The sequence below is a fragment of the Buceros rhinoceros genome, unplaced genomic scaffold (assembly GCF_000710305.1).
Source record: "Buceros rhinoceros silvestris isolate BGI_N320 unplaced genomic scaffold, ASM71030v1 scaffold11175, whole genome shotgun sequence".
In the NCBI taxonomy this organism is placed as follows: Eukaryota; Metazoa; Chordata; class Aves; order Bucerotiformes; family Bucerotidae; genus Buceros; species Buceros rhinoceros.
The window spans coordinates 22319-40200 of NW_010413481.1; the positions used below are offsets into that span (position 1 = coordinate 22319).

Below are 17882 nucleotides of genomic sequence, written 5' to 3' on the forward strand. Positions count from 1 at the left end.
ATGTGTTTTAAGTGTGTTTGAGAAATGTGTCCTGATGCATTATTTTTCCTTTGGCAAATCATGAGGGTTTTTTTTTGTTTTGTGTTTTTTGAGTTCAGATTAAAACCAGATTATCCTGGCTACAGGAGGACATACAAGTAATTGACCAGATGAGAGGGAGTTTGAGGAAAAACCTTCAGGGTGAGCTTGAATGATTAGTCAGAAGTCTGTGTGCAGTTGGGAGTTAACACGCAAATACAGTGTGGATTTTTTTTTTTTAGTTGTTTTGTTTTACATTCTTTTAGCAGGTCAGATGTATTATTTCTTACACATATTATGCTGATCTTCATTTCTGTGGGAAATGGGTCAGATACGCACATTGCTGCTTATCACATGAGGGTTTATATGCCTGTTATGTCTGTTATGATTCATTACGCTTGCTTCTCTATTTCAGGACCTGTAACTAAGTGGACCCTACTGACCTCTGAACCACAAAGGATAAGAGTGAAAAGAAGCGGGGGAAGCACGCAGAGAAAAAGGAAGTGAATGCACTTTCATCTGGACTTCTTTCCTGCCCTTTATTTCTAAAACTGAATGGAAAGGAGAGACTTCTGTGCCTTTCCTCCCCCAACCTCAGGGATGGGTGGATTGTAAATACGGTGTGTGCAGCTGGGAGAAGAGACTGAACCATGAATCTTCAGGCTCAGCAAAAGTCTTCAAGCAAGAGGACTGGGAAACGAATTGCCTATTTTAATGAGCAGGAAATAGCTGTGTCATCAAAAGAATCACAGCAGCAGCTTAAGGAAGGACAGTACTATGGTCATGGAGGGAATATACCGGTCTCCCAAACTGTGGAGATCTCTCACACAGGAGGACTAACAAGTACTCCCAACAATGTTGCTTTGATGAACTCTGTTTACAGTCAAGATAGGGGCGAATCAATGATGATGTCCCAGACGGTAACAGGAGTCAAATGGCAGAATTCGCTAATGGGAAACCGGTTGCCAGAGAGGGGTGACAGCCACTGGCAGTCTCCACCTTCGATGTGGAACCACAGTATGGTTTTTGGGGGCAATCCAAAAGGACCCCACTCCAATGCTGGTGCTCCAGGCTTCTATGGCCACCCAGAAGCCCTTAAAAGAAATCAAGAGAAAGGAGTGTTTGTGTCACAGCTGGACTTGTATGGAGATGCTGTCCAGCAGATGATGTCCCAGAAAGCTCAGCTGGAACAGCAAGCCCTGGTTAGACAGCAAACTCAAATTAATTCTTTTCATCAGATGCAGAAACAGCAGCAGCAGAATCAAAGTCTGCCATTACAGCCTTTCCAACTTGCGTTTGGTCACCAAGGCCAAAAGCAGGGTCTTCCTGAATTGTTACATGTCTTTCAAGAGACCCCAGCTTCTTCCAGCCCAGTATTTACTGCTCAACAAAAACAGCAAGCTCTTCCGCAGCTGCAGCTCTTTGAAAATTTCTATCCTCAACAACAGCAGCAGCAACAGGCTGCCCAACAAGCGTTCAGTCTACAGCAAACTACTTCCATCGCACAGCCTCACGTGGCAGCTGCAGCACCTCAGCATCACATGATGGCACACCAATTTCAGCAAACAGAGAGGAACCAGGAACTGTTCAAGGCTCTAACAGAGCAGAACCAACAGACTGTGCTACCTCAGACCCAAATTCCCTTTCCAAGAAGGTCACGGAGACTCTCCAAAGAAGGTGTCCTGCTGACATCTGCAGGAGAAGTGTTGGCTTCCAAGCAGGCAGAAGAACAACCTAGCAATTTATTTCTGCATCACTGGCAAACGCATCAGCAAGAGGTCCCATTACAGCAGCCGCCTGAATCACTGGCCCACAACAAAAGTAGCTATTCACACCCCAAGAGAATGGAGCTGGGGCAGAATGATGTCCTAGTCAATAGTGAGCTGTGCCAGGTGGAAGCAGATGGGCAAGCCACAGCCCAGAACGGTGGAGATGGGGAGAAACAGGCAGCAGCTGAAGAAAACACTCAGAAAACTAACGACTTCCAGGGTGTCAGAGGTGGTGTAATCCAGAGCACACGACGGAGACGCCGTGTTTCTCAAGAAGCCAATTTGCTAACTTTGGCCCAAAAAGCTGTTGAGCTGGCTTCTCTTCAGAATGTAAAGGTAAGGTAGACATCCTAACCCATATAGCATGTTTTAGACTACAAAATAGGGCTGAAATGAAAGGAGTTTATGTACGTTTGCAGGATAGGATGGTATCTTGATACAAGAAATGTTGTAGTACAGCAAGGGCAGCAGCATCTACCGTAATTCATAGATGCGGGAGAATAGAGATCTAGAGCAGTGAAACCATCGAAGGACAGTTCTATTTCACTAATACTGAATGCTCTTTTAGCTCAGGGATTCAGAATATGGATGTGTTCAGCTTAGGCCTCAAGTTGATCAGGAATTTATAGACAATTATAAGCAGTTCACTTGGTATCGTTTTACCAATTTAACAGGTTAACGTGTCCATTTAACATGCCCTCTTATGCTGAAAGGCTGCTGATGACATGCTAGTTTTTGAGTTTCAGTGGTTGAAGTGCTTCTAAATTGTGCTATCTAAAAATCTTATAATGCAGTTTACATGTTCAGTATTTTCCAAATCTTAAAAGCCTGAGGAAGCCTCACTTACATGAAGAACCTACATGAGGCGTAACAAAGGTCTGTGTGATGGCGATATCCTTTTTCTGAGAACGACCTGCAGCAGATGCTTAGAGATTGGTGACCTGAAGACAAAGTCTGCCTGTTAGACCTCCTGTAGGGCTTGACGGGGAAACAATGTGATGTTGGCTGGTTAGGTAGTTTGCTCCTCTGCTTCTTTTGGTGTCGCATCAGTCTGAACTGTAGAGTATGTACTCCGTATGGCAAGATGGCAGGGTCCAAAATTAATTAGCCTACGGGAGGCAAGCAGTGGGATTTTTGAATTTGGGTGGACGGTTTTTGAGTGTTGTGTTTTGAGGTTTTCTTTCAGTTGTGGTTTGACTAATCTTTCATTGAGCCTCTCATGAGGAGTAAAGATATGCTTTTCTTTGGAAGCATTATTGCCAGAGGCTGATGAAATATGGGTGTTAGGGCGTGAGCTAATTTTATGTACAGTTTTGCCATTTGAGTTGCTGCCCAGTCAGACAACAAAGGGAGCAGAATTTTATTTCCTCTCTTCTTATCGCCGTATTTTTCCTAGTCTGTCTGTGGCCGTTTTTTCCAATACGTTCCTTAGAGGGATGTGGTGTTTGAGTGAAAACCGAACTAATGAATGATGAAGCAAATATCCATAGCCTACTCCACCTCTTGCACAGCAGACAGCAAAACAGTGACGTTGATGCTGACTCCAATCCTCTTTTGCTCGAACTCCAGTTGAACAAGCAAATTTGATAGAAAACTAGTAGTGAGCAGTGTGAGCCACTTGTTTATGCTCTTCCAGCCATTGTATGGTTATATTGCAGCAAGGCCTACCATTCACATTTTCGTCCGATCACCAACACAGTGGGGGAAAAGAAGCGCTAATAAAGCCATCGAGGAGAAGGCCCTGAGAGGCGAAGCGAGAAACCGGCCTTTTGAAGGCATGTTTGCTTGCAGGTTGATTCATAATGTAAAGACCAAACAGAGAAGTGTTTTGACAGATGCTCTTTTGTTCTTTGCAGTTATGCAAGCAGCTTGTTTGCTTCCACGATGGCACTAGCAGAAGAGCTCTTTATGTTTAGATCTCTTCAGGCTTTCAGGATGAGGTTTTGAAAGTTGTTAAAATTCTTACATGAGGTCTGCTGATTTTTACATCTTTAAAGGCGTTGGGTATCATGTGAGGAAGAAAAAGAAAACGTACTTACTGGAGGAGAGTGATCTGCTTCTCTGATCAGTGGCTTGCTGTTGTAAACACCCTAGAACCCTTCATAGATTATGTGAAGAGCATGTAAGAAGGCCACAGGGTTAAATTATTGGTGAAAGATGGTAAGTTCATAATTCGAACCAGTAGTTTGAACATTCCAGTGTGGGTGTGTGTACTTTATGCGACAGAAGTATTTTGGACTGCAGCAGTATCTGTCTACATCTAGTGTCACAATTGATGCCCATCATACTGTGCCTGCCTTTTTCAGGTGTTGCAACCTTATTACTGCTAACAGGCTGGAGCAAATTCTAAACTCTTAGTTTTACGGTTTCATTTCTCGTGTAACTGTTACATGCAAAAAGGCCATGTAATTTGTTTTCTTCAGTACTGCAGAAAACTTTTCTTGGATCTGAAATAGTTGTCTTGAGGGTGTCTGGAATCCCTTTGTGGAAGGGATTCAGAGGTTTTTGTTACCTGGCCTCTTTCCCCTGGCCTAGGGCAGGGCACCAGCTGCCACATATTAAAGAAAAAAGAAAAGTTTTATTTGTGGAATTGCCATTCTGGACTCGCTTTCTTCATGGACAAGCTTCGGTCTGCAGAGAGAAGCTGCCTTTAGTGTTAGCAAGATGATGCAGGATGATGGCAGAAAACACTGTACGGGCAGGTGTTTGTAGAAGGCCAATGTTGTTTCCTCTCTGATCACATCAGTCTGTGGAACTGCGGAACAGTTCTTCCAGCTATTGCAACTGGGTTTTGTCTGTGAATTCAAAATTTTTTAGAAACTGCTTGAGGGTTAGGCAGGATCAATGCCAAAATGACTGCTGGATTTCTATGGGTGTCCTGGAGGACTCTAGACCGCTAGTTCATCCCTCAATATTTATGCAAGAGTCTAAATGGAAGTGCAACAAGTTGCATTTGGTGGGACTATCCAGCAGCCCTCATGCCTCCGCAACAGTGATGCTGAGCTAGCTGAAAATCCCCTAGCGGTTCTACAAAAGAAGGTCCTGCCTATTGTTCAGTCACTCGTTTCTGCTTACCACTGACAGCTGAGAAACTATTTAGGGATGTGAAACAAATAGCTGAAGTCCAAAATCAGTTGTGTTCCCTCTTAGTAAACCTGAGGTATGTGTGATCTTTCATGAGTAGAAAAGCTCTGGTGTGCACTAGAGCATTTTTAAGGATGTCTCAACTCTTTGTAGTAAGTTCCCAGTGGTGTCTTCTCTATCTCTACTACTGTTCAGGTCTCCTCCTTCCCCTGTTCTCTCAAAGATGTCATCTTTCCCATCATCAAGGAAGAGAATCCTTTGCTGGTTACCTACTAGCCTCGAAAACAAAAGGAGCATGGTTAATTGATCATACAGCCAAATAAATGTGACATCTTCTGTGTTACTAGCTGCTATAATTCCCTCCTTGTAGTCAGGAAATTAGTTTGTCTCTCAACTTAGAGGTCTGTGTAGCACGCAGGAAGTATCTGAGGTTTGTAGATTGGTCAGAATTGGTGCTTCTTCACACATTCATATTGCCACGGCTGCTTGTTACTCTCTCAGGTACCCAGAAAGTGTGCTAGAGTGCTTGCACTAGTAACAGGTACATTGGGAAGAAAAGAAAGTAATCTTATTAAAAACCAAGATTTTTCTTGGCAGTGGTCCAAAGAATGTAGTGTGAATGCACCACTCTGAACAGGGGTGCAAAGCTGTCTACTGTGGAACTCGGTGCCAGAAGACTCCAGAGCTATCCCAGGTGTTCAACTGGGCTTCGCTAGTAAGGTGATAACAGCATAGATCTCCCTGAGGAATGGGGGCCCAAGTTTGGCAGCATGAAGCCGTATGTGATCTGCTTCTTCAGGTACGGGCGGACCAGTGGAAGTAGGCGTGTTTCCAGTAGCTCACCTGTTCATATGTTTAAAGGGCATCCTTGTTAGTCTCTCTCTCCTGAAGTGGTGGAGGGATGCTACAAAAATTTGCAAGAGCCCCTTACTATCTAGAGGTACCGGGCCCTAGTGACATGTCTGTCAGTGTGATGAATGCCCTTCAAAACTGTAATCTCGTGTGAAAGTACAGGTGCATATCACCACCCTCAGAGCTCATTAATTCCTCCTACAGTGCCATCTGGGGCAGCTGATGCCAATTGTGACTTGTCAGTTGTGTGTTTCTTCCTGGTGTGTTGAGGGCAGATATCTCCAGCCTCTGTGAAGAAGCAGTCAGACTTCTAAACTGGAGCATCACTTACGGGATAAACATTTCTGTGCACACTTAGCCTTACCCTCATGAAAGGTCCTGGAAGGAGGCAGTCCTAAATGTCCTTGATCTGATTGATTTTATTTGCTCGAGCTTGGCACCTAGCCTTTTTTGAAGGCTTAGTGTTTTAGAGTGGATCTGTTTGCTCTGAAAAGCAACAAAATTTACCAACACTGTCATTCGGAGAGAGGCCAGCACACTAACTCCAGGTTCTGACTGATTCACCGTGTGACAGTGCAGTTGCGCATCGCTCAATATAAATGTAGTATCAAAGAGAGATTTCAGTGTAGCTGTCGTGTGTTGACTCTTCATGGGCCAGCTGGAGCGTGTTCTTTTGCTCATCAGTGATCTTGATCTACAGCCACAGTGAAATGACTAGGGGTGGGTCTGAATCCTTGACAGAACCTGCTTATGCTGTCTTTTTAATCAGAATTATTTATTCTTAATGGCACACAATAGATTCTTTTGAGGACCTCAGTAGACCTCTGCAAAGCACAGCCGTTCAGGTAGATTCCTCAGTAGACTGTGGCTCTGATTGAGGATGAGTTGGCATACCAAATCCTACCCAAAAGCTTCCAAACAGAGCTCTAAGTTAGAGAGAAATTCTGAAACACCAAAGGGAGCATCTTCTATGGCTTCTAGATTGCAGTTCGTTAGAGCTCAAGGTGGCCTTTTACATCCCTGAAGAGAGGTGGTTTTGAAAATCGTACTTCAATAGATGTCTTCTAAGAGAGCTGGCAACTGCTTTTGAAATGAGAGTGGAATGAACTAGTCATCCAAAGGACTAGAAATCACTGATCTAACAGTACCTGAAGCCATTTGGTGTTACAGTATCTGATTTATTATGTAAGTACTACAGAACTTTTAAGGTATCTCTTTTTCTTCCCAGGAACTGGATACCTCAGAAGAGGAAAAGAGTGTGCTGATAGCAGCTCCAGGACCTACAGCTGCAAAAAGTGTTGTGGAATTTGCCAGTTCTTCACCAACTCCTAAAAGAGCCCGGGAGGATAACAGCCTCGTGCCTCTTATCATTCCTGTGTCTGTGCCAGTGAGAAAAATTGACTTCCAGAGCCTTGGAAAGGAAAAGTCTGAGGATGGAAAGCTTCAGAGAGGCCAAACAAATGATCGAGCTCCTTGTGAACGCAAACCTTCTGTGATAGTCACTCGGAGGCGATCTAATCGTAATACTAACATGGAAACCTCTAATCAGGTATGAATAGACTAAGAAACCAGAGGAACCAATATGTCAGACTGAAGCGGGTCGTTCTCATCCATGAGCTTTTCTATTAAAGTAGTTTGATCTCAAGGCTTGAACTTGTAATGGATATATTCTGGGAACTGTGGGGTTTTTTCATCATAATATTACTCTGTGTTTGGCTTTTCATGACCCACAGCTAATGCTAGTACAGCCATGCAGTGCCCCACTACTAGACTGAATAAAGCCAGATGATCAATAGTAAATTGTCTGAGTAAAGAGTGCTTTCTCCATACATATACGGATGATAATAAATAGTGAGTCTGCACATATTTCTGTATATATGTAAAATCCAAAGTGAAGATTTATTCTCAGGGAATTGCAATCTCTTACTACGTTTGGGAAGGTCAGTACTTGAGTGTTCCCCTTTAGTGCGGCGTGGTTGAGTGGATTTTAGGATTTGGGGTTGTTTTGGCTCTTCTGTTCAGAAGTACAATAGAATATTCAGATACCTCCTTAAATGCCTGCCATTTTTCTGGTTTCTCTGCATTTAAATGCTTGACCATCTAAGACAATATTGTTACACTGACTACTGTTCTCTTATGGCTCTTTCGAGTCACCCCATACCAGGGTTCTGCTATACTTTTATGTCCTCTTTTAAAGCTACCAGGAGGTCATTATCTTTCCAGCCAAAGGTTGGACCATACCTATGTGTAGTTCCTGTAAAATATAATTTCATAAGCACTTAGAGCTAGTGTTGCTACTTGATAGTTCCTGTGTTCGTTCCATTCTGCGTGTTGAGAGACCCTCCAAGTGCCCTATTCCAGAGTTTCAGCTGCCGTCAAAGAATGTTGTCATCTCACTGAAGTTTTTCAAATGACCCAAGGCCTTAAAATGGATATAAGTATGTAATTTTTTTCTGATAGCATGAAGATGCTGTTCCAAAGGATGAAGCAGAGGGCTTTGCCCGGAAACCAAAGCAGCGGCCAAGACCTGAGCCACTCTTTATACCACCAAAAGCTGGCACTTTTATTGCACCACCTGTTTATTCTAACATTACTCCGTATCAGAGCCACTTACGGTCACCTGTCCGTCTGGCAGATCATCCTTCGGATAGGAACTTTGAGCTACCTCCTTACACTCCTCCGCCAATTCTTAGTCCAGTGAGAGAAGGATCTGGGCTATATTTTAATGCTATCCTCTCTTCAAGTGGTCATTCTGTTCCGCCTCCAATGACTCCTAAAAGCGCTCACAGAACTCTGCTTAGATCAAGTAAGTTCCACTTCATCCTTCCTTTCTTGGCTGATTTCTGATTATGTGGAGTAATAGAAGGAAGATCATGACTTTAGGAGGTGTGGTTATGTAGAACCGGGACTTCTTGGTGATAGTCTGGGGAGTTGGGTGGAGGAAATGCAATGTAGCTTCCGTCTGGACATGCATGTTAACGTGCTTTCACACGTAATCTGCAACACCCCCTACTGACGTTCTGAGGAACGAAGAGCGAGTTCCTCTATCATAAACTGTTGTTATCTTAAACTGAGGAGAGGTAAATAGTTATTACCAAGATGTAGATGGTGACTGGAAGGCAGGTTCTTGGTTGTCTTAAACTCCTTTGGCATATGGGTACCTTTTTTGAGAGGTGGATAGCTCTGATTAGATTTACAGGCTGTGTGAAGAATAAATCTAAATGTGAAGATGAGCTGTCTGAGCAGTCCCTTCTCTTCCTTGCAGATAGTTCAGAAGTTACCCCTCCTGTTCTTACGGTAGTGGGAGAGGCCACCCCCGTCAGCATTGAACCGTAAGTACCCAGTGGGTTCTTGGCCTGGCAGTTGCTGTGCTTCCTTTCTTCCTCCTACACCTTCAAGCTGCTCCCCATACATTTGAGGTATCTCTTAGAAGTATTAACACTATTCCTACTGGTGACTCAAAATATCAATTGTCTTTACTCAAAATTACTCCATGTGATAAATAATGTTTGTTTGGGCACTCGCACCTTGTAATTGTGGTGATGTTAACTGCTTTCTATTACTGCTCACCTGTCTCTGGGCTGGAATGCTGTTGGTTAGCTAAAGGTCTGTCCTGCTTCATGGTGTACGAACACTTCTTTGTGTGCTGTAATTGTGTTTTAAAGTGGAGAAATAATGCTCCTTTAGAGGAGAGCCAAAACGTAGTACGGGAAAACGTAGTTATGTCTCACGTGGACCAGTCAGATTGCGGGTTATCCGTGTGGGCTGTATTAGCTGCAGCACAACTGTGAGCACAGCTTTGTCTCCTCCTAGGCTAGCTCAGCACTACAGCCAGTTGCATACAGTGTGTATGAGCTAATAAGCTTCATTTAGATTCTTTTTAGCTGGCTGTGTACTGGGAAAGCTCAGATGTGTGGACCCGCAGCACTAGGGAACGCAGTTTGGAGATACTGCAGCTGGAGTTGTGAGTTTAGGCTTGGTGCCAGTCCTGCTAAACCTGAGCAGAGTATCAAAACATGGAGGTGCGCGTCACGGAAACCCACATTGCTGCATTGCTGACCCTCTGCAGTCAGCAGTCTCTGCTCTAGCGATGCAGCGTATCCTGTAACATTGGGATATTTAACTCAAACTCTCCACAAATAAATTCCAGGCTTCTTCTACTCGTTCATCCAAAATGGCTTATATTTTAAAAATTGTCAGGAGCATTTGCTGTTGATTTGTTTGGGGTTTTTTCTTGCCCTTTTTCTCTTCTGCCCCCTTTTGAGGCTGAGGTCTCTGCACTTTTAGCAGCAGGCTGTCCTGAGCAAATGTTACAATTGTGAATGAACCCAGGTAATCGTCACCTTTGCAAATCCCTTCCAGACTGAGCCCGTTCATGGGAATCAGCACATTTGTTGTTTAAATCTGTTTCAAAAATGGCTTAATTAATCTTTTTGTTCACGGTAATCCAGGAGAAGCTCTTCTTGAACAGATGCTTTTTGTTTCCCCCCAGGTCTTCATCTTTGACCTCTCTGTGGTGCAATTGTCTTTGGCTGTTGTGTCTGTTGGTTTAAACTGAAGAAGCTAATGACATACAGTGGGCTGCAATTCGAGTTGTGTGTGAAATTTTTCAAATTCGTTCTGGAAATTTCAAATCATAGTGTCTTAGTAATGCGAGTTCATTTCCTGTTGCCAAAAGAGAGTTATGTGCAAGGAGTTGTCATGCTATCTATCATCTTAAGTCTTACTGAGCAGATGCTTGTGCAGGTAGATGGCTTTAACTTTCAACCAAGATAAATTAATGAACTGATGTCGTTCTGTGTTGTCAAAGGAATCAGTTTGCTCTTCTACAGCTGGTTCGTGCAGCACTGTTGTGGTCAGTTCTGTAAGACATCTTCTCTGAAGGAAATACAGCAGGAAAGAACTTTTTTTAAAGAAAAAAAGTTTAATTTGATTTGTAGTCTTGACTCTGCCGGAAGTTAACTGTAACTTATGATTACCTGATATTGCGTTCTTAATTGCTTGTGCTTTGCCAGACCTTCTGCTGATGCTCTTCAGAAGGTCGTTTCATTGCAGAGTCTTTTTGCTAGCTTAGCTTGGACATTTCTTTCTGGCTCTCTTCTGGACCTCTGAATTGCGTGCATAGTTGTTATATTTATTAGGAAGTTGTCCCTGCACTTGTTTTACACTGAGTTTATGTGTCTGCATATTTTGCCATGAGCAAGAGATGTAGAGCAGTGACAAAGGACATCCACGTTCTCACTGTGTGCTCTGCTATTGCTGTAGACCTCCAGACCTCCCAGTATGGTAGAGCAGTCTCTCAGCGGTGGTTCTTACCTCCTTCTGGGCACTAAATTGTGTTTGCTAGTGCGGAGCAGAATCTCTGTGGATGGTCACTTGACTTAAAGGAAGTGCAGTGCGGTGCGGATTACATGTTGTGAAGAATCCGTCTGCTAATTCAGAATCTAGAAGGACTCAATCTAGGGATTGCTGCTAAAAGAATGGCATTTCATTTTGACACACAATGAGCAATACAGTTTCGTTGGCTTATATTTTTGGTTTCAGTTGTTAGAAATAGTTTCTAGAAGATACTGGCTCGTGACGAGAACATAAAGGACTAAATTTTGACACCGATCCTGCTCTGAATGGACAGTTGGACCAGATAGTGTAATTTAGGCTGAAAAGGACTTCTGGAGACTAATGATTTTCTAGTGAAGGCTGGCAAAACATTAACACAAGAGGCTCACCTATCTTACGCATGAGGAGCAAGACTCCAAGAAAAGTCTTCATAACAGCCTCTCAAAAAGTGATGATTATTGCAAGCTAATAACCGTTCTTTGAGCAGTTATTAAGGGTTTCTAATTTAAATAGCATTTCAATGATTGTCGATAAGACAATGGAAGCTGATAATGGATATAAAACCTCTCACCCTTTGAGTCCTACTTACGAATGTAACCTACAATATCTGAAAGCTGTTCCTGTTATATGCAAGAGCCTGCTGCATTTTGGTTTCCTCATAATTAGTGCTTCTGGAGAGATTGGGACTTGCGGGATATTGTAAAGGGGGGCTGACTGTTTCTTTTCACATTTTCTGCAGGCGAATAAATGTAGGAACTCGTTTTCAAGCAGAAATCCCATCACTCCAAGACAGATCTCTGGCAACAGCTGATGAACATAAAGCAGAGCTGGTGTGGCAGCCGTGGGGTGATCTGGAAACCAACAAAGTCACCCAAGAGAATGGTATGAATGTGGGAGGCTGGTAAATAGGACTGAATTGTCACAGCTGTTGTAGGGGTAACCTCATATCTACTGCAGGCATAGTTTAAAATCTGTCAGAGCTGCCACTCAAGTGGCGTGTTTGAGGGGTCTTGAAAACAATCTTAGGAGGAAAACTTGTTCATGAGGATGTTGGGGGCGGGGGGAGAGGCTGATAGGATTGGATTTCTAAATTGAGATAAAATGGGATCGTTTGTTACTGGTCATGCAAAGAGCATCCTTTTGCTCAGTGAAGCTTCGTCTTTGTTAACGTTTGAACGCCACGTGCACTTAACTTCCATATTCTCAAGGTATGTTCCAGACATAATAGTATTTTGAAAAAATCAAGTTGTAGACAGAAGTCTGGATGAGGAAGTGGGAGTTGTGGCAGCTAGTAGCAGACTTGTGGAGCTTTCTGCTGTTGGTGCACATGAATTGTGGCGTGTATAAATTCTGAAGGGAAGAAGCGGGTAGGCTTGGGAGAAATCTTTCTGATGAGGAGGAAAAAAGGGTGTTGTGTAATGAAAATTCACAGTATAAGGGGGGAATTCAGGAATTCTCTGAGGTCAAGGGAGTTGGGGAGATATTATGGGAGGGAGGAGATTTGCAAGAAACTTCATGTGCTGTATGCAGAGTAATGCTGCGTGACCTTGTGGTCCGATTGAGTTTTTGTGTCCAAAAGTGACTCAGATAAATTTGCAAGGGCATTTAACTTCTCTGAGAGTTTTACTTTCTGTTATGTCTAATTCTCCTTCAAAAGAGCTAATTAATGATGCAAATACTGTAGGAAACTCCATTTTAATCTTCTTATCTGAATTTATTTGGTACTTCTCTGGAAATAGTGGAAAACCTGCTAGCTGCTGCCTGTTCAAGCATTTTTCCTGGGGCGGGAACCAACCAGGAGCTGGCGCTGCATTTCCTACATGAAGAAAAGGGAAGCATTCTGGTGAGTCTTCCTACTTTTTCCTTGCCTTCCTTCCTAGCCTGACCTTGATGTGGTCAATGCCATTAATGAAGGCCAGGTAACCTGCCATTCTTGAGCGCTGAACTTTGCAAACTCCTTCCTATGCATCTGGCTCCCCCTGTGTCCCTTGGGTGACCCTGTAGTGGGTTCCGCCTGATGTACTATGATATAGTTCACTTACTATCTTGCATATTTCAACTTCAACACATTTGGCTTTTTAACAAACAGACTGACAGTCTACCAGGGCAAGTGAGCTGAGACTCATAAATGAATCTGAGATGCTGTCTTCCTGGGTAGATGACCATTTTGGAAGGAAAAATAAGAGGCTGGGGTTGAAGCTGATCCAATGAAGTGCATCTTACTTTTGTTAGATCCGTTTACCTTACCTTCGCGTGTCTATAGGATGGCTGTGCTGATAATTATATATCAGTGTTGTCAGACATGATACACTTCCACAAATGCCCTTTGACACCACTGGGAGGTAATATCAAAGAGCAGAGCATAGCATAATGCACAGGGTTGTCATCCTTTTGAAGTGCTATGACTGATGTAACCTGGCGTGAATCAACCCTGTGGTCAGGAGTATCCCACGCTTTTGCTTGGCTGCTTGTTTCCTGTCCCCTGTAGTGCACCAGCACTGACACTTGTTAGACTGTATTGAGCTGCACTGGAGAAGAGAACAAGTAAAATGTCATTTTTGTGTGTATGTGTTAAGCTTCAGCTAGGTAAGTTGTTCCCAGAAGCAGCCCACCATTGTGAATGCTGCGGCTGGCGTGAGGCAGGAGCAGGGTCACCCCTGGCGGCAGGAGCAGGGTCACCCCTGGCGGCAGGAGCTCTCTGTGAAGGTAGTTTAAAAGGCTAACGGAAGCATGACTCTAGTCTCTCCTTCTTGCACTTCCAGTTTAAATGTAAAGTAAAATGCAGCTTGGGAGGGTTGTTTTTCTTTTTCTTTTGATTTTTTTTGTTGTTGTTGTTGTGTGGAATCTTTTGGCCATGTGAGTTTTCCATTTTGTTTTGAAATACTGCTTAATTAAGTGAGTTAAGATCACAATGACTTGGATGCTTAAGGCAGACATTTAGGGCAGCGGTTTTGGATGTGTGTAACTCAGACCTTCAGTCAGTGAGAGGAAAGAGATGCATGGTCTCTGTCTATGGAATTAACTCTCTCCCAGTAGAATGGTGATTGCACTGGAAAGTGTCGATTCACAGAGACACGAAGAGATGCTAGATCTTACCACTTGCCTGTGGTACTCAAGACTCAGTGTATAGTCAAGAGGGTGATTGTTAAAGTTGTTCCAGATGTTAAGCTGTTCCAAGTGTTAATCTGTGCTGTGGTTCTTTTCAGTTAGCTTGCCAGAAAGGAGAGGATTAACAATTGCCTGATCTTTGTTTTAAATACCCCAAACACTAATTTAATTATTTTATTTTTGTTTATCTTAGGGAGCTTTGACCAAACTGCTATTGAAGAGGCCAGTACGATCGCCTACCCACCCTTTGGCAGATTATCACTACACAGGTTTGTTAACCAGAGCAACTCATAAAAGAATTTTTCTGCTCTTTGGGGAACTCTGTAATATTCATCATGGCTTGGCTTCGCGAGCAAAGATCGGGGAAGGGCTTTCCCCACGCTCACTGCAAGCGATGAGTGCACCCTTCAGCCCTGCGCGGTGGATTGTTTAGGTGAGGCGCAGCGTGCGCGGAACTGGCTCCACCCTTTACACCTGAGGTTCATCTGCCAGGGCCTGGCGAGCTTGGACGGTGACAGTGAAGTCCTCAGGTCGTAGGTTTGGTTAGAGCATCCTTCTCTTAGATGATGGATGCCTTACAGGGCTAAACGAGCTCCATCTGCCCGGGTTTGGAGTCAGAGTTGTCCTTCTCCTAGGATGGCTGCCTGAAGGCTAGTGAGCCCATCCTGCCCGTGGACACACTTTGTCTGACCCTTCAGCTGAGACCTGTCTGGCCTGGGAGACCCCACCAGAGGCACATGCCACCACCAGCACAGCTCTCAACCTCACAAGGGCACGCAAGCTCCTTCCTCACGGCAAGGGGGTGCCCGTGAAAGAGTCGCTGCTCTGCCTCCGGGCATCACAGACCCGGGCACGGGGCCTGCCAAGAACCGGAGTCCTGGAGGGTAACATTGCCATTGCCAGGAACGGGAGGAGTCTGTAATATCACAGCAAGACTAAAAGACCACTCTTCTCCCTGGCAAGCTGACATTTCATTTAACAGGAATTTTGCCTGTGCAAGTTATGACAGTTATAGTGTGAGAAACGCTGCATCTTTCAGAACATGTGCATGTGTGTATTTGCATAAGTGTGTTCTGATTTCCTTTATGGGGAAAAGGGAATGTGATGCAACACAGAATGCAGAAAGACAGCTAGTAAGTACAAGAAAGGCTGTGGTAACCTCAGAGTTACTAATAACTATATTATTATATCATAATAATATAATATATTATTATATATAATTATTGTTGATGCCTGTCAACATTTCAGCGAAATTTAAATGCCATAAACTGCCTTTGCAGTCCTGTACCTAATTAGAAAATAGTCAGCCACGTCACACTAACTTCAGTGATCTAGGGTGACCCTAGCCACCTGAAAGTCCCGATGTGAGGTGGTAGAGAGACACCTAATAGCTGGCGCCACAAAGCATAGAAATTACGTTTTCTTCATTATTACACATCCTACTATAATTGTTGGGAAATACTACTTGAGTAATATCTATAAGGCAGGAGGAGATTCCAAAATGTGTTAATTATTAGAGGCAAGGGTGTGAGGATAGTAGGAATGTCTGAGCTGTAATAAGTCTTTGAATACGCTGTATTACTGCTGAAAGCGAAGATCCTCTTCTCCTGTCCCACCATTCCTGTTGTATAAACTCTAGCGACTGGGCCACCACAAAGCGTGTCTGTGCACCCTCTGCTTTGTTGGAAAACGTGTTAGTTCATCTAATTGACTACAACTGAACTGAGTTACCCTGGGGTGATGACTGCGAGGTCTGCCACAAAGTGGTGAGGGGAGGGCTAAACTGGCGCGCAGCAGACAGGCTTAACAGCAGTCCGCAGTTTTGCTGGGTTAGGTGTGATGGGAGACTGCCCTGTTGCGTGTGCGTATTGGTCTTGTTTGAAGTGAACATGAAGAAATAGTATGTAGAAGAGTAACGTGCAATTACAAGAGCTTCCATTACCACTTTTTTCTACAGGATCAGACAAGTGGAAAGTTGCTGAAAAAAAACTTTTCAACAAAGGCATTGCAATCTACAAGAAAGACTTTTTCTTGGTCCAAAAGCTTGTAAGTTACTTTTTTTTAATGACAGCAGTGGTACATTCTTACACATTTGAGCATTTAACACCAGGAGTTCAGTCTCGATTTTTCTGAAACCTCAGTATTAAGCATTAAGTCCTGCACTTAAAAGATTTCAGAGAAACTTTATCATCCAGCACAGCGTAGAATCTCACTCAAAACTAGAACAGTAGTTAGTTTTGCTGTTGCTGTTTACTTAACCCTTGTACTTACTGCATTACTTCCATTAGTCCATTACTTCCACACTGCAGTTATCACTCCTACAGGGCGTATTTATGGAGCACTGGTAATGTTCCAGTCCAGCCTGAATGGCTAAATAGCCAAATAGACACTTCCTACTAACGGAAAGGACCAAAGAAGATATGTGAACCTTGTGTCCTTTAGGAGATCTCTTTCTAGTTTTCTGTGACAATGATAGTAAAAGATGGTAACTCCCATCTATTTTCATGAGGTATGACACTTCAGAGGGGAGAAACCACTGAAGGAGTCTGAAATCTTTTGAGTACAAAACCAGGAGCTGCATATGTATTTAATGAATAAATTCCCAAAAGGCATTTAAGTTGCAAAAGCCCAGAAGCTTCCAGAAAAATCACTGATAGAGAATATGCAGAGAGTCACAGGTCTGTACTGATAATTGTCTTCTACCATCTGTGTATGAAATGCACGTGGCCAAAATGGGAAAGGGCTGCAAACCTTCCTTTCCGTTTTTGGATCGGTATTCTGGTCTGGTCTCCTCTGAAGTGCTGCTGGAAAATAAAGCTCCCCCATAAAACTGAAAGGCTGCTCTCAAGCCTGACAGCTCAGTTGTAACATTTTGGAGGCTAGGCGGTGCGTTAAGCTAAGTGCCAGGTTCTGTCATCTTTACATTGACCAGCTTTTCTTCGGAAAGTCGGTCCTGTAACAGTAACTGTGGTCAGTATCAGTGATGGAAGGGATGGGCTGTGGGGTGGCGCACACGGGTGAACGTGACACAGAAAAGGCAACTCTAACAGCAGCTGTGGTGGAACGGAGACTACTGAGGAAAGGAAAATATGAAGTGTATTTATTGCACCTCTAGTGATTATTTGTAAGCCTACTTAAAATCATGTCATCCATTGGACTTTTACGTCTTTTAAACACCAGATAAAAACCAAAACGGTGGCTCAGTGTGTGGAATTCTACTACACGTACAAGAAGCAGGTGAAAATTGGTCGGAATGGGACCTTAATCTTTGGGGACATTGATGTTGCTAATGAGAAATCTATGAAAGATGAAGCTGAAGTTGACATCAAGGTAATGTCTTAAATTTGTCTCACCTCCTTTGGGCTGTGGTGTGAAGTCTGATTTTGTGTGTTGTCTCATTTGATGGCAAAATGGAAAGCAGAAATAATCTGACCAGTGTGGACGAGTCCAGACTCACAAACTTGTGTCCTGTGTCACATAATGACATTTACTTACAGACACCAAAATTAACAGTTCCTTTGTCTTCTGGTGAAGAGCTCCCATAGGTTTGCACGTGTTCTTCCTCCCAGAAGGGACATTTACAGTGAAGAACAGGAATATGTGGAGGAGGAGGAGGAGGAGGAGGAAGAAGAGGAGGAAGAAGAGGAGGAAGAGGAAGGTTTGGATAACAGAAGGAAGAGCACGGTTACTCTCAAAGAAGAACAAACACTACAC

At 43.5% G+C, this 17882-nt stretch overlaps 1 protein-coding gene across 1 annotated transcript in view; it reads left to right on the forward strand.

Moving 5' to 3' along the window:
• Window positions 1-437: 437 nt before the first annotated feature.
• Window positions 438-17882, forward strand: part of ELMSAN1 (ELM2 and Myb/SANT-like domain containing 1) — a 19832-nt gene continuing 2387 nt past the window's right edge. The window contains exons 1-10 of the mRNA XM_010136764.1: window positions 438-2123; window positions 6952-7272; window positions 8184-8529; window positions 8989-9055; window positions 11800-11942; window positions 12800-12903; window positions 14362-14437; window positions 16126-16214; window positions 17349-17498; window positions 17703-17882. The exon at window positions 17703-17882 is cut by the window's right edge and continues 10 nt beyond it. Of these exons, the coding sequence (XP_010135066.1) occupies window positions 669-2123; window positions 6952-7272; window positions 8184-8529; window positions 8989-9055; window positions 11800-11942; window positions 12800-12903; window positions 14362-14437; window positions 16126-16214; window positions 17349-17498; window positions 17703-17882 (2931 nt within the window). The 5' untranslated portion in view covers window positions 438-668. The remainder of the gene's footprint in view (window positions 2124-6951; window positions 7273-8183; window positions 8530-8988; window positions 9056-11799; window positions 11943-12799; window positions 12904-14361; window positions 14438-16125; window positions 16215-17348; window positions 17499-17702) is intronic.